The 15,732-nt window shown below is 43.3% G+C and overlaps 1 protein-coding gene across 2 annotated transcripts in view; it reads right to left on the reverse strand.

Annotated features, from left to right (window-relative positions):
• CENPO (centromere protein O) overlaps positions 1-15,732 on the reverse strand; it is a 136,390-nt gene that overhangs the window by 47,116 nt on the left and 73,542 nt on the right. Inside the window, exon 7 of one of the 2 annotated variants that reach the window (XM_077485702.1) lies at positions 7,683-7,972. The exons of the other annotated variant lie outside the window; for it this stretch is intronic. Within the exon in view, the coding sequence (XP_077341828.1) occupies positions 7,944-7,972 (29 nt within the window). The 3' untranslated portion in view covers positions 7,683-7,943. Of the gene's footprint in view, positions 1-7,682; positions 7,973-15,732 lie in introns of those variants that run through there. 2 annotated transcript variants of the gene reach the window in all.

Genomic DNA, 15,732 nt, shown 5'->3' on the forward strand with positions numbered 1-15,732 from the left:
GCTCTAAGAGTTTTATTAGGCCCCTTTCACACTGGGGCGGTGCGGCCGTTGGGGGTAAAGCGCCGCTATTTTTAGCGGCGCTTTACCGTCGTTTTAGCGGCGGTCTGCGGGCGCTAGCGGGGTGGTTTTAACCCCCGCTAGCAGCTGAAAGAGGGTTAAAACCACGGTATTGCCGCGCTGTCCCATTGATTTCAATGGGTAGGAGCAGTTTAGGAGCAGTGAATACACCGCTCCTTCACCGCTCCAAAGATGCAGCTAGCAGAACTTTTTTCACCGTCTTGCTAGCACACTGCTCCAGTGTGAAAGCCCTCCGGCTTTCACACTGGAGTGAAAGGGGCCGGTTTTTTCAGGCGCTACACAGGCGCTATTTTTAGCCTGAAAACCGCCTCAGTGTGAAAAGGGCCTTAGGGATAGGCAACCCTGGAGAGGTGGAGATCTACCTGAAGAACATGAAAGGGACCAAAGATCACCAAAATGCAGTGCAATTTTTTAAGGCGAAAACCTAGCAAGGCCCCATTAAAAAGTAGGGAGGTTTTAAGAAAACCAAATACAACATATATAAGTGTCACTGTAATACAACATATATAAGTGTCACTGTAATACAACATATATAAGTGTCACTGTAAAATATAAATGTTTCCTACTTTTTTAGCTTTGACGAGAAACTTGGCATTCATTTTTAATCCCAAATTTGTCCATGTCTAGACAGTAAAATACCTGTTACATCACTGCACCCCTACACTCCTGTTGCATCTATGAGTCCGGGCCAAAGAATTTCTTGGTAGACAGCATGCCTTCTAGTAGTAGGGTGGGTGGGAAGTGGTGCTGCAGTGGCAGCTGGTTATTTGTGAAATAAAATAGGCCAGAGTCCCCAGTGCTAGTTGACACATTGGTGGTTGTGGTCTACACAACACATGGCTGCTATTAACGGGTAGATCACCATCAACCTGTTGCTGACCTGTGGGTTAGATTAATATAACCGGATAAGGTGTTATAGGAAGCATATATTCTGTATTTTTTGAGTGCTCACTGGTTGGGTGTTTTATGCCCTGGACACACGACCAGACTTTCCGGCAGATTAGGTCAGACAGAATCAGTCCGTCAGACATTCCGATCGTGTGTGGGCTAATCCGATTGTTTTTCATTTAAAAAATCTGACAGACCTAGAAATAGAAGAATGTTTCAAATCTGTCCAACAGACTCAATTCCTATCGGGAAAACCGTTCGTCTGTATGCAGGTCTGACGGACCAAATACGACACAAGGGAAGCTATTGGCTACTGGCTATTGAACTTCCTTTTTTAGTCCCGTCTTAAGTCATCACGTTCAAAACTAACAGACTTTCGAACAGACTTAGTCCATTCGTGTGTGGGCAAGTCCGTTCATTCGGAAGTCCGTCGGAAATCAGCCGAAAGTCTGTCGGACTTAGTCTGCCGGAAAGTCTGGTCGTGTGTACGCGGCATAAGACCTCGTCCCTGGGGAATGATGGGAATCATTTATAAATACAGAAAAATTAGGAAGCTACACAATAGTTCCAATTACATTTTTCATGTCAGCTGTTCATTTGCCAGCTACCCCATTTTCGTTTTTTTAGCAGACATGCAAGTAGTAGAGCTGCAAAATGAATTGTTAAGAATCTAAATTGCAATATTTTTCCCTTCCTGATCTTCAAAACAGCAGGTCGAGATCTTTCTAACAAATGCAGAGAGTTCTCACAACTGGAAAAAAAAAAATCCAGGCAGCCTGCTAAGTTTTATTACAACATACAAATAAGTAGAAACAAAGTATCTTTTTGTTCTTTTATCAAAGGAAAGAACTCCAGCATGTAGATGAGGGAAGTTTAACCATATAAAGACCAAACCTTTTCTGAGATTTGTTGCTTACAAGTAAAAATCTATTTTTTTCTGCTAGAAAATTACTTGGAGCACCCAAACATGATATATATATATATATTTTTTTTTTTTTAGCAGAGACCCTAGAGAATAAAATGGTGGTTGTTGCAATATTTTATGTCATACTGTATTTGCACAGCATTTTTTCAAACACAATTTAAAAAGAAAAATACACTTTAATTAATAAAAAAAAAAAACGAAACAGTAAAGTTAGCCCAATTTTTTTGTATAGTGTGAAAGAAGATGTTACACCGCGAGAATCGTGATCTTTATTCTAAGCAAAAAAATTGTTTTTCCAATTTTAGCCAGAATCGTGCAGCTCTAGCAAGTAGCATTGTCAATAACTTTAAATTGGTTCCATTGAGCCAATGTCCCACTACTACTGTATACACTGACAGGGCAGTATGGTGTTGCATTTAGAGTCTGAAACAACAACAAAAGTCTCATAGTTGTAGCTAGCTTGTTTTGTGATTTAACATTTTATATAAATAAATATAATAAAATTCTGTCAGTTCTGTTCCTAGCTATCGATATATCAAGTAAGATATTGACAGTTTTCACACTCATACCGATACCTATTAGGACTGATGATTTTAACATTCTGGTGAAGGAGGTATGGGGATATATTATGCCGTGTACACACGGCCGGACTTTTCGACCGACTGAATTCCATCTGACTTTTCAACAGTTTCGATGGACTTTCGTTGAATCGGACTTGTCTACACACAATCACACCAAAGTCTGACGGATTCGACCATGATGACGTACAACCGGACTAGAATAAGGAAGTTCATAGCCAGTAGCCAATAGCTGCCCTAGCGTCGGTTTTCATCCGTCAGACTAGCATACAGACGAACGGATTTTTCGACTGGACTCAAGTCCATCAGAAAGATTTGAAACAAAGGTCCGATGTAGCCCACACATGATCGATTTGTCCGACGGATTCGTTCCGTCAGACCTTTGCTGTCAAAAAGTCCGGCCGTGTGTACACGGCATTAGACTTTTACAGGGGTCTGTATTTGTAAAATGTAGATATTCACCTGTCCTACTACTGTATACACTGACAGGGCAGTATGGCATTCCATTTAGAGTCTGAAAGTAAGCAGCTTCTGCTGTGCTCTCTCATTATACTAATCATCACATTATTGAAAAAACATGTAAAATAAAATTCTTAAATAAACACTATACATTACCTCTCTGTAAGAGCCTCCTTCCAGAATACTATGGGACCAGGCTGCATTCTTGGATAGGAGTATGGCTGCCTTTAGTGTCGTGTCCCCCCTTGGAATCCATACCAGTCCCAAAAAGTCTTCCATTAAAACTGCGGGGGGGGGGGCACACCGTTTATTTTTGCTTGGGGTCCCCCTTGAAATCCATACTAAATCCTCATCAAGGATGAGTCTAGTACAGATGAATAGAATTCCCAGTCACTTTGTTTACAGAGGTAAGTTTCCGGGGGCTACCACTTACCTGCAAATTAATCTGTTCATGATGGAGGGTAAAATAATCCTTAAAGGAGAAGTACAGCCAAAGTTTGTTTGGTTGTACTTCTGTGGATCACAGGAGTGCAGTTTGTTCTGCACTCCTGTCACCCATTCTCAGCAGACAGGGAGCTGAAGCTTGCTGTCGGCTGACGTCACAGAGTCAGTCCGAGCTCAGGCAAGATAGCGATCATATGGTCGGATCTGCCTACGTGCCTCGACCGACACCTTCAGGCTCTCAGGGAGCCGCTTTTGACAAACTTTGTTGCAGATTTCTACCTTTTGTTATTCTGAACAATCTCTGTGTGTTTGTCTGTGTCCAAGTTCAGAGTGAGTCTAATGGGAGTAGTTTAATAATTATCAGTCAGCTGCTGCACCTGCAAAGCTTTAATGAGGAAAATGTCTGGGTTTGTATCCCTTTAGATGTGATTTCTTATTGGGAGTATCTCACCAAAAATAACATTTTTGTTGCAGGGGATGCCTGAAATCTGATTTGTATCTTAGTGCAGACTTCTGGGAAAATTAGTGAGCCAATCATACAAGCAGGAAATGACAAATCTGGCGGGCGTTTTGTACACATTGTGTGCGCAGAACACCTCCAGGCAGCCATATTGTATTTTACAGAAAACGACAGCGCTGCAGATTGAAGTAAAAGGTAATTTTTTAAAAACATTCAATTACAAAATGACTTGTGTCACAATTGTACATGTTATGTTTTTTTTTTTTATTTGCAATTTTTTTTTCCCCATGAAAGTGGAGTTACCCTTTAATTGAACAAGCTGAAGTTAGATGATGATTGGTAATGGCTACCATGCACAGCTGCACCAGATTTTGAATGCTCCAGTTTTAGTAAATTGCCCCTTAACTTACACTGATACTAAATTAAAAATGTTTTTTTTTCCTGGATTCCTGGACCCGCCCCTATAGAGCTGCTTTTTTTTCGGCGTATAGCCAATTTGAAATAGGCTGAGGAAGAAGCAACGCGCTTTGAAATGTGTTTCTATCTCCCAGCATGCTCCCAGCGGTATCAGGCATCCTCTCTGTCCAGGCCCTGGCTTCCATCCCTGGTCTGGTTGTGTCCCTGTGGTAGGGGCTCCCTCCTGCCAGTGCTCTTTCCTCCCTTTTTAATGGTCAAAACAAGGGAATTCCACAGTGGCTACGGGCTCCAGAGGCACCATCTTTGCACAAGCTCTGTGCATTTTTTATTATTAATAAATATTGTTCACTTGTCTTTCCTCTTATGTTTTTATTTAATCCTACCTAAATACACGACCCATAACCTTTGACCCTGACCTAACCCTGTTCTAGGTATTTTTTTTCACACACACTATTTTATTTACATTTTTCTCCTCTAGCAAGAGGAAAAAGATAAAATGTGTCTTTTTCTCCATTCAAAAGAAATAAAAAAACACATGTGCGGGCTGCACACTGACTGATCGCTGCCAATCATAGGCTATCAGAGCAATCAGATGATCGGGAACCAGGTCTCCAAGTTCCTGATCATTAGTATGAGACCTTAGTGAAAACCAGATCTCTGTGATGGGAGCGCGCTCTGCAGCCCACTGTCAGCGTAAACACACTCATACAGTATCTCACAAAGTGAGTACACCCCTCACATTTTTGTAAATATTTTATTATATCTTTTCATTAGACGACACTGAAGAAATGACACTTTGCAACAATGTAAAGTAGTGAGTGTAAGCTTGTATAACAGTGTAAATTTGCTGTTGCCTCAAAATAACTAAACACACAGCCAGTAATGTCTAAACCGCTGGCAATAAAAGTGAGTACACCCCTAAGTGAAAATGTCCAAATTGGGCCCAATTAGCCATTTTCCCTCCCAGTGTCATGTAACTCATTAGTATTACAAGGTCTCAGGCCTGAATGGGGAGCAGGTGTGTTAAATTTGTTTTTATCGCTCTCACTCTCTCATACTGGTCACTGGAAGTTCAACATGGCACCTCATAGCAAAGAACTCTCTGAGGATCTGAAAAAAAAGAATTGTTGCTCTACATAAAGATGGCCTAGGGCTAGGCTATAAGAAGATTGCCAAGACCCTGAAACTGAGCTGCAGCACAGTGGCCAAGACCATACAGCGGTTTAACAGGACAGGTTCCACTCAGAACAGGCCTCGCCATGGTTGACCAAAGAAGTTGAGTGCACATGCTCAGCGTCATATCCAGAGGTTGTCTTTGGGAAATAGACATATGAGTGCTGCCAGCATTGCTGCAGAGGTTGAAGGGGTGGGGGGGTCAGCCTGTCAGTGCTCAGACCATACGCCGCACGCTGCATTAAATTGGTCTGCATGGCTGTTGTCCCAGAGGGAAGCCTCTTCTAAAGCTGATGCTAAGGAAAGCCTGCAAACAGTTTGCTGAAGACAAGCAGACTAAGGGCATGGATTACTGGAACCATGTCCTGTGGTCTGATGAGACCAAGATAAACTTATTTGGTGTCAAGCGTGTGTGGCAGCAACCAGGTGAGTACAAAGACAAGTGCATCTTGCCTACAATCAAGCATGATGGTGGGATTGTCATGGTCTGGGGCTGCATGAGTGCTGCTGGCACTGGGGAGCTAGAGTTCATTGGGGGAAATATGAATGCCAACATGTAATGTGACATACTGAAGCAGAGCATGATCCCCTCCATTCGGAGACTTGGCCGCACAAAAGTATTTGAACATAATAACGACCCCAAACACACCTTCAAGACAACCACTGCCTTGCTAAAGAAGCTGAGGGTAAAGGTGATGGACTGGCCAAGCATGTCTCCAGACCTAAACCCTATTGAGCATCTGTGGGGCATCCTCAAACGGAAGGTGGAGGAGCGCAAAGTCTCTAACATCCACCAGCTCTGTGATGAGGAGGAGTGGAAGAGGACTCCAGTGGCAACCTGTGAAGCTCTGGTGAACTCCATGCCCAAGAGAGTTAAGGCAGTGATCGAAAAAAATGGTGGTCACACAAAATATTGGCACTTTGGGCCTAATTTGGACATTTTCACTTAGGGGTGTACTTACTTTTGTTGCCAGCGGTTTAGACATTAATGGCTGTGTGTTGAGCTATTTTGAGGGGACAGCAAATTTACAAGCTGTACACACACTACCTTACATTGTAGCAAAGTGTCATTTCTTCAGTGTTGTCACATGAAAAGATAGAATAAAATATTTACAAAAATGTGAGGGTTGTACTCACTTTTGTGAGATACTGTACATACATGCGGCCCCACAGATAAAGACCCATTTCTGTGAGGCCGCATATATGCGTACAGGTTAAACAGCATTTCTTTTCTTTGTAATTGTCAGTTTTGCTGCAGTAGGTTTTATACATGGTGCAGATGTATCAGTTCACTGGCAGGTTCAGGGCATCCTCCAGGCTTTAAAGGAATTTAGCATTTTTTTTTGTTTCCCAGCCTTTTTTTTTTAAAGTGCTGCGCCCTGCCAAACTGAATATTGTTCTTTTTTTTTTTTGCTTTATTACATGTTCCCCAGGGAAGTGCCAGGTCTCATGCCATTTGTTTGACAATCTCTCTAATAGCCTAGAAAATGGACATTACTTATTTTTTATCTTTCGGCTCCCATTGACTTCAATGGGGCTCAGATTTTGCAACTAAATTTTAGTAATGTTTTCTGCACCCACCTTAAACTGAAACAAGGTACTTTCAGTTCATGCCTACAGGCAAGCATAGACCTATACTTCTCTGACCTCAGAGAGTTCTAGCATGTACCCTCCACTACTGCTGCCAATGCACCTAATAAAGAGGAATCCTATTGGACAGCAAGATCAAACATGACGGGTTCACTTTAATTTTAAAAGTATGTAAGAAAAGGTTTGGTGGGCCAGGAAGGGATTAGAAAACGGGATAAAATGATCACTGTGATGGATATTCCTCGCTAAGAAAAATCGGCTGAACGCCACTAACTACAGTGCCAGGTTCACGGAGGTCTCCTTGTAATCCCCAGGCAGGGAAGCGTATTTTTTTTTGCCATGTGTTTAAGCCTCTATAAAAACCACCCTGGCTGTTTTATGGAGCTCTGCAAAAATAACTGCTCTGTTGTGGAAATCCTGTCTCTAAGTATCTTCTTTATATGCTTACAGCTTCCATGTAAGTGGCAGCTCCGGATAGCTTTTCCTTGGATGATGTATGTTACATTGTCTCACACCTGTGTTATGTGCCAAGACACATTTGTAAGACGGTAGCCAGACCAATTTTTCAGTTAAATTTAGACTGTCTTTTTTTTTTTCAAACCTGTAGATCTGCCCAGATTATGTTATAACTTTCATTTAAAAAAAAAAAACACGTATCAAAATCACATCCTAAAAATCTTAAGACCTTTAGTTATCTGAATAGGCGGGGCTTTAAAAAAGGGGGCGTGGCTTGATAGACAAATAGACAAACTATTTCTGTTCCAAGACATTACAGTGTTGCTGTATAGAGTCCAATTCTTCATGATCTCATTTGGCACACAAGACCCAACTGTCTGTAGATGTTTCTCTGATCTCTTGCAGGTCCATGTTCATTGCTTTATCCACCTTGGCCTCTGTCATCCCATTCTACCTTGGTTTTCTTTTTTCAGCATCAGGGTCTTCTTAAAGAGGAACTGCACCCTTATCATAAATATTACAAAAAGGCACCTTTAAAATGTTTAGTAATGGTAATCAACAAACAAAATACTTACAGACAGGGCTTTTTTTTTTCTAAAGAGTATAGGTGCAGGTACTCCCCCCTTCCGAGTCACCCCTTGTCTCCACCCCCTACCCACCCCCGAACACCGTCCCTTGGTTCCTTCTACCCACCTCCCAGTACTGCCCTTTTAGGGAATACAGAACCAACTAAGCTAAGTAATTTGTATAGACTTTGTTAATGATTACAGTAAAAATAGATCCCCTTCAGCCATCAACAATGGACCCTCAGTAACAATAGACCCCCTGCAACAAAAAAATTTTGGTGGGGGGATTAGTGTTAGTTGGGGGATGGGTGAAGAGGATTTGTGCTAGAAGGAAGATATGGGGGGTTTGTGGTAGAAAAGGTAATATGGTGGGGTAGAAGGGAATTTTTGCTAAGAAATTTGGGGGGGGGGTATTTGTGGCAGTAATGCCGCGTACACACAACCGGACTTTTCGACGGACTAGGTCCGACGGTCTTCCCGACGGACTTTCGGCAAAGGTCCAACTGACTTTCTGAACGAAACGGACTTGGCCACACACACGACCGGACTAAGTCCGTTTCAAAGTCCGTTCATTTTGAATGTGATGACCTAAGCGGGAGTAAACAAGGAAGTTCAATAGCCAGTAGCCAATAGCTGCCCTTGCGTTGTATTTGGTCCATCGGACTAGCACACAAACGGTTTCCCCCCATTTTTAGTCCGTCGGATAGATATGAAACATGTTTTATTTCTAGGTCCGCTGGAGCCCACACACAATCGAATTGTCCAACGGATTTCGGTCCGCCGGACCAAGTCTGCCGGAAAGTCCGGTCGTGTGTACGCATGCAGCATAAGGATGATTGGGTATTTGTGCTAGGAAGGAAAATGTAGGAGGGGGGTTGATTTGTGCTAGGAGGGGAGATTTGGAGTGAGAGGGAGAGGATTTGTGCTCAAAGAGGAAATTTGAGAGTTAGAAGATTTGTGCTAGGAGGGAGTTTTTTTTGGGGGGGAATGATTTGTGCCATGGGGGGAATTTCAGCAGGGGGGTGAATTTGTACTGGGAATAAGGGGTATTTATGCTTAGGAGGTAAGCATGCAGACTAGTGCTAAAAAAAAAAACATTGGGGGGAGGGAGGATTTTGATTAAATTAAATCATACATCTTGGGGGAGCACAATTTGGCATGTTCGCCCTGAGCACTGGATGACCTTGGCCTGGCACAGGATATGGTAGTAGTCAAGGTATAGGGGGTAGGGATAAGCTTAGGGTTAGGTTTATTTATTTCAGGGGTGCCCAACCTTTTGAAGAGTGAGGGCCACTTAAGAGACTTGGTAACTGGTCACTGGCCACAATGAGCGGAGCGGGCAGATGACAGGTCTGTGTCCACTCTGCATATGCCCGCTCTACTCTATGGGCCCTCTGATTCACCCAGACAGAAAGGGACAAATCCCCTTCTGTTTTTTTTTTTTTTTTAAGAGGATCAGATTGGAAGTAGGTGGGTGTAAACGAACATAAGTCCATTATAGAGGTGAATGGAGGGTCCTATTCGATCTGCCTGAAAAACGGACAGGTAGACCCGATCAGACTGATCATGTAAAAGGGGCCTAAGGCTGCTTTCACAGTGATGTGCTGCGGTTTATCCACACCGCGGATGCAGCGCAGTGCACCTGTGGCTTTACTGCGGGATAGCTGCACTTTGCCATAGACTTCTATTATATCCTGCAGATGTGGTGCACTTTCTGAAAGACGCAGGTAATAACAGAAATCTGTGGCTCACTGCAGGTAAACCGCAGGTGCACTGCGCTGCACCTGCGGATCAGTTTGAAAGAAGCTCAGAGTAACCACTGCAGAAAACTAGAACAGATATGCCCATTGTTATGTGATTTAAAAAAAAAAAAAGGACCTTAAACACAATCTTCACTTTAGGAATCACCCTGCAGGTATTTCCGGCTGTTGCTGTCCCAGGCGGAGTGCATTTGGTATCAGTGTAACTGTGACAGCGCTATACAGGAAGCATCGGTTCTGCTCTCTACCGCAGCCTCATGTTTGCTCTACCGCCGGCTCCATTATCACCACCGATGCTCTGGGATGGCGGGTCTTGAACGCATGATCCAGGCTTGCCGACCTGCTATCCCAGAGCAAGAGGTGGCAGGCCACATCAGAGAGCTCATTATGTCACCTGCAGGCCAGCGGTTGGGCACCCCTGAGGATGTTAAAATCTTTACCAATAGGTTTAATGTTAGCGTTGTGGGTTAATATTAAGAAACAGGGTTAAAGCTGTAGTAAACACCGCTTGGTCACTTTTACCTACACATAATAAAGTGTACCTGTAGATACAAGGAATATCTCCTAAATCTGCACCGTTTAGGAGATATTCGCATTTGAAGTAGCCAGTGACCTCACCGGCGCATGTGTACTGCACTCAATTATGCTGTCCATTCAGACCACTGTGCTGTCATCATGACTCCCGTGCGCATGTGTGGGAGTGACGTCATTGCAGCTCGGCTATTCTAAAGACCAGAGCCCACAAACCTGGAAGGAAGCCTGGGTAAAGATGAAAGCCCTGCCAGCAGTGACAGCGCACTGCTTGAGGGATCCCCTTTACAGGTAAGTCTTTCATAATGTACAGATATGCAATGCATACAGTACTAGCACATTATGCCCTTAACTTTCGGGGGGAAATTTGTTTGTTTTTTCAGACTTTACTTTAAAGGATAGCTAAAGGTTTGTTTTTTTTCTAAAACAAACATGTCATACCTCCTCTGTGCAGTTAGTTTTGTACAAAGTGGCCCCGATCCTCCTCTTCTGGTGTCCCTCAGCAGTGCTTCTGGCTCCTCCTCTTCTCAAGTTCGTTGGGTTCAGGTAAGTAAAAGGGGGGCTCTGGGGGGGCTGCTGCATCACAGAAGGTTTTTCACCTTAATGCAAAGAATGCATTAAGGTTAAAAACCCTGAGGGTTTACAACCCCTTTTAGTGTTAGGATTAGGTTCAAGAGATTAGATTAAAAGACTGTTCTTCATATCTATCTAAAGCCCCACTCTGGGCATAGGACAATAACCCTTTCAGTGAGGTTTCCTACACTGCAAGGGTTAAATATTTGTTAGGGCTCAGAGTGGAGGAAAAAGGTGTAATACTTCCCGTTCTTCTGGCTCCTTGGACAGACTTCAAGTGTTCTCTTCTTTTCTCTGATGCTCCGGAGTGTGGATAGGCCCTTAACACCCTGGCGTACAGCGCAGGACTGCTGGTCCTGCATTGTACATGACGGCATCAGTGCTGCCGCCTGACAGGGTGCTGAAGAGAATAGGCTTCGGGGACTGTGGGAATGGGTCTTACAAGTTGGAGGAGACTTGCTGAAGTGAGAAATAATGTAAATATTACAGAATATTCCTCGAACCCTAGATTTAAAGTAGAACATAATGCAGTGACGGCTGGTGCTCAAATTTTTTTGGGAAAAACACTGAACCCCCCATCAATTGCAGCCTCACTGTGCCCATCAATTGCAGCCTCACTGTACCCATCAAACCCAGTCACTGTGCCCATCATATGCAGCCACTTGTGCCCGTCAAATGCAGCCACTTGTGCCAATCAAATGCAGCCACTTGTACCCATCATATGCAGCCACTTGTGCCCATCATATGCACCCACTTGTGCCCAGTATATGCACCCACTTGTGCCAATCAAATGCAGCCACTTGTGCCCATCACATGCAGCTACTTGTGCCCAGTAAATGCAGCCACTCGTGCCCATCAAATGCAGCCACATGTGCCCAGTATATGCAGCCACTTGTGCCCAGTAAATGCAGCCACTTGTGCCCAGTAAATGCAGCTACTTGTGTCAATCAAATGCAGCCACTTGTGCCCATCAAATGCAGCCCATGCTCCCACAATCCATGGGCTGCCACTGCAATCCACCTAACTGATTGATATACAATCTACCAACTGACTGATAAACAACTCATTGGGCATCTCATAATCCCCTTACCCTATCCAAGTTAAATTCCCTAATAAAAATAACACAAACAAGCACATGGATTGTTTTCTGCCTGAGAGTGTTTGAGGAGTGAATACTGGGCTGGGCAGAGTGACAGATGGGCCACATCACTTAGCAGCCCCTACGGGGGTACCGATATACATAAAAAGTTGTAACGACCACCATTTTATTCCCTAGGGTGTCTGCTAAAACAATATATATAATGTTTGGGGGTTCTGAGTAATTTTCTAGCAAAAAAATATGATTTTTACATGTGGGAGAGAAGTGTCAGAGATGGTCTGTGGGGCAAATGGTTAATTACCATAAGTAATATATAAATAATTATTATATATTGTTTTTAAAAATAATTTACTATATTTGCCAAAAACTGTACTCAAGAAGATGGCTTAACGGACAAATTATTTAAGTTTGAAGTTATAACTTCCAACCAGTAATTTCACAGTAAATAGATAAATAATAAATTATTATGTTATAACATATAGCATAATAATATATGATTTAGCTTGATTAAAACACAACCTTTTCAGCAACAACAGTGTGAGAAAAATATGGGAATATGGGTAAATTGTATACCCATAAACCCATGCTTTTTCCTTGTAGTTAAGTGGGCTGGGCTGGAAGGGAGCATTTGTCTTTTCATGTCCCCTTCTATGACACTGCAGTGAGAGGCGTGTCTCCACTGCAGCATTTTTATTGGACAGCTTGGGCCAATGGTACTTTACCATTGGTCCAAGGCTCCAAGCTGTCCATTGAGCTCAGTGCTTCTGACAAGAAGTGAGAGGCACTGTGAGCTCATCCTCTCAGTCTGCTGCAAACAGAGTGTGCCAGCTTGTATTTAAACTGACCGCTTTTTATGTAGCTTCTGACAGGCTATGCAAGGACCTCCATATCTCCAGAACCATAGCTGGCAGATGCCCATTGGTGGGGTAGTACTTCAGCTCCCCCCCCCCCCCAAATGTGGGGTCCCAGTGACCCCAGGTCGCCAAGTTACGACCCTCGAAGCTTGATTGTTATTTTTATCTATTATTATTTATTAATTTTTATGTTTTTGCCAGGTGACCTCGCCTGTCTCCCCTGACTGCATGTCCCTGGCCTATAGCAGAGTGTGGATTTATATTATCTAGGACTGCTCATAGGCGCTGCTGTTTTATTTTCTGCCCAGTATCCTACTCCTATAGATGGCACTATAAACCTATTGTTATGACTCAGAATAAGCTGTGTCCATCAATGGACATAGGAGAAAAATTATTTTGATGTATTAATGATTGCAGAGGGGCAATAATTTGTGCCTTTCATATCTGCCTAGAGTTCAGCTTTAATGTAATTCCTGTTGTTCCTGTTGTATTTTATTTGGCATGATAACACCATCTTTACAAAGGGGTCTGTTTTTCCTAAAAGGAAACAGGTGACCGGTATGTACACGCGGTCTGCATTGTGTTATTCGCACCCAGACCTCACATCGATGGAAACGTTTCCAGTCTAGAATTTGTTTTCCAGAGGGATATGCTAAAACAGTCAGACACAAATGTCTGTGCCGTGCCAGCTCCAAATGGTTATCTTATTTCTGTAAAGTATGAGGCCACAGCCAACTGACTGTTCCCACCTTCAACTTGTCAGCGCCCAAACAAGCAAGCTAGTAATGGATAGTTTAGTGACAGGTTAATCAATCTCATTAGTCATTTGCATTACAGCCCATTACGCTATTAAACTAATAGGATTTGCCAGAGACTCTGACATTGGAAAGTTTGCAGCACTCATGAAATGGCATCACTTCAAACAGTGTGAAAATTATCTTATATTCTACTTTGAAAGGGATCCATCGAATGAAAGATGATCTACATTCCACAGACTTTCATTCCAATGAAGTGAAACAGAATTTTTTTTGTTTCTTAAAGGGAAATTATAGATGTTTAGAGTCAATTTTGAAGTAGAACTCCGGGCAGCAAATAATATTAATAATTGCAGACCCCCTTCCCCAGTATATACTGGATATACTGCTTGTTTAATGTCAGCAGTACTTACCTTACCCCTTGGTTCCTTTCTCCACCCAATGCAGGGCTGGTACAAGGTGGGGGTGGAAGGAGTTGATGCCCTGGGTGCCACGATTTGCTGGAGGGAGGAGTGCAGGTGAAGTGCTGGCAGTGTACTTCACAACTGTGTGTCGCTATACACACTAGCCGGCGCCGCTGTACCTCTGTCACTTGACTGACAATATGAGCCACGCCAAGTAATCTCAGGAGTAAGAGATCATTACAGATTATTCAGTGTAGGTTATACCTTTTCCTCCACTGTGTCCTGTCCAACTACCAGATAAATTAGGATATGGACAGTTAGATCATGCCTAAATCTGGTTTACGCCCCGAACGGATGGCGGTGCCGAAGACTTACTCTGGGGGGGGGGAGAGATTTAACTCCCTCTCCCTGAGTCCAGGGGCAGTATCCTGTTCAACTTGGACCGGTGTTGGGGCCTTCCCTCCTGTCCCTCCCCCCGTCCCTATGGCTGGGGGGGCGAGGCCGGCTCCCACTAGACCATCATAGTCCACACACTCCCACTCACTTATACTCGTCCTGTGACCACCTCCGAGGTAATTCTCGCCCAATGGCAACCTAGCAGTGCATACAGTCCATGTCCGGGGAAAAAAAAAGGTTGAAGAAGTTGTCTACCCCCTGCACATGCAATGCTGAAGTTATGTAACTGATTACCTGATGTCAGATCCTCTGTGACATACATGTATGTTTGCACTGTCTTGTTTGTTGTAAGAAAATGAAAAACTTTTCTGTTAAAAAAATCTGGCAGATTTTTCACGGATCTGAATATAATGAATTTGACTTGAATTCATTTTTAGACATTCTTGGGGACCAAAAATTCTTCCCTGCTCATTACAGCATATCCTTGGGGCAAACACCCCTTTTTTGGGTGTGTGGCAGTTTGATCTACGGGTGCTTGTGACAGATGGATATTCTCCTCTGACCCTTTTATTCCTAACTGAATTATCACATTTGAGTTGGTGAAACGCTCTTAGCGGTGATCCAACTTACAACTTTGAAAATAATAAGCTCAGTTTAGTAACTGAAGAAGATTAAAACCATGTGTTTTTCTAAACGCGTTGGATGATCTGTCGCCTTGACAGCTTCTGGGCTTTGGTTCATAGTTGGTCTTTTAATTCTGTGTTTTCATGTATATGTTTTGGTTTTATCCAATGCTTTGTGTTGTGTTTTTCACCACGAGTTGTCTATTCATGTAATAAAATCCAATTATTTTCTATATATTTCCTGTCTGTGATCCCATTTCTCTGAGGAGATTGGTTTTACTATCTGTACCTGTAAAAATGTCTGTAAGATGTGTCGAATGCGCTTGTGTACCTGGCACAAGCCCGTCACCTCCCTTCTCTGTCAGAGCGCTGCACTTTACTCCCCCAATGGTGGCGCCTTGTAGTCCTGGCCCAGCGGCGTGACGCCACTCGCGGCTGGAGGCAGGGTGGGAGGACTCAGAGGAGCACAGAGAGCTGCCAATTCATCAAGATCTCCAATAATGTCACTTTTCCGGTTACTGTAAACTATCATTAATTGGAGATTTCGATGACTTGCCGTTTTGACAGAACACCGGCAAGTGTGTTCACTCAGGTACATGAAGACTTTGCTGTTTTGACACAACAGCAGGTAACAAGGAAAAAACTGCTGCCGCCGGGGAGGCGGCCATTTTGTTGGTTAGTATTGGAGCGGCCTAACAATATC

Source organism: Lithobates pipiens, unplaced genomic scaffold, assembly GCF_037356315.1.
Source record: "Lithobates pipiens isolate NorthernLeopardFrog02 unplaced genomic scaffold, aLitPip1_a1.2 Scaffold_18, whole genome shotgun sequence".
NCBI lineage: Eukaryota > Metazoa > Chordata > Amphibia > Anura > Ranidae > Lithobates > Lithobates pipiens.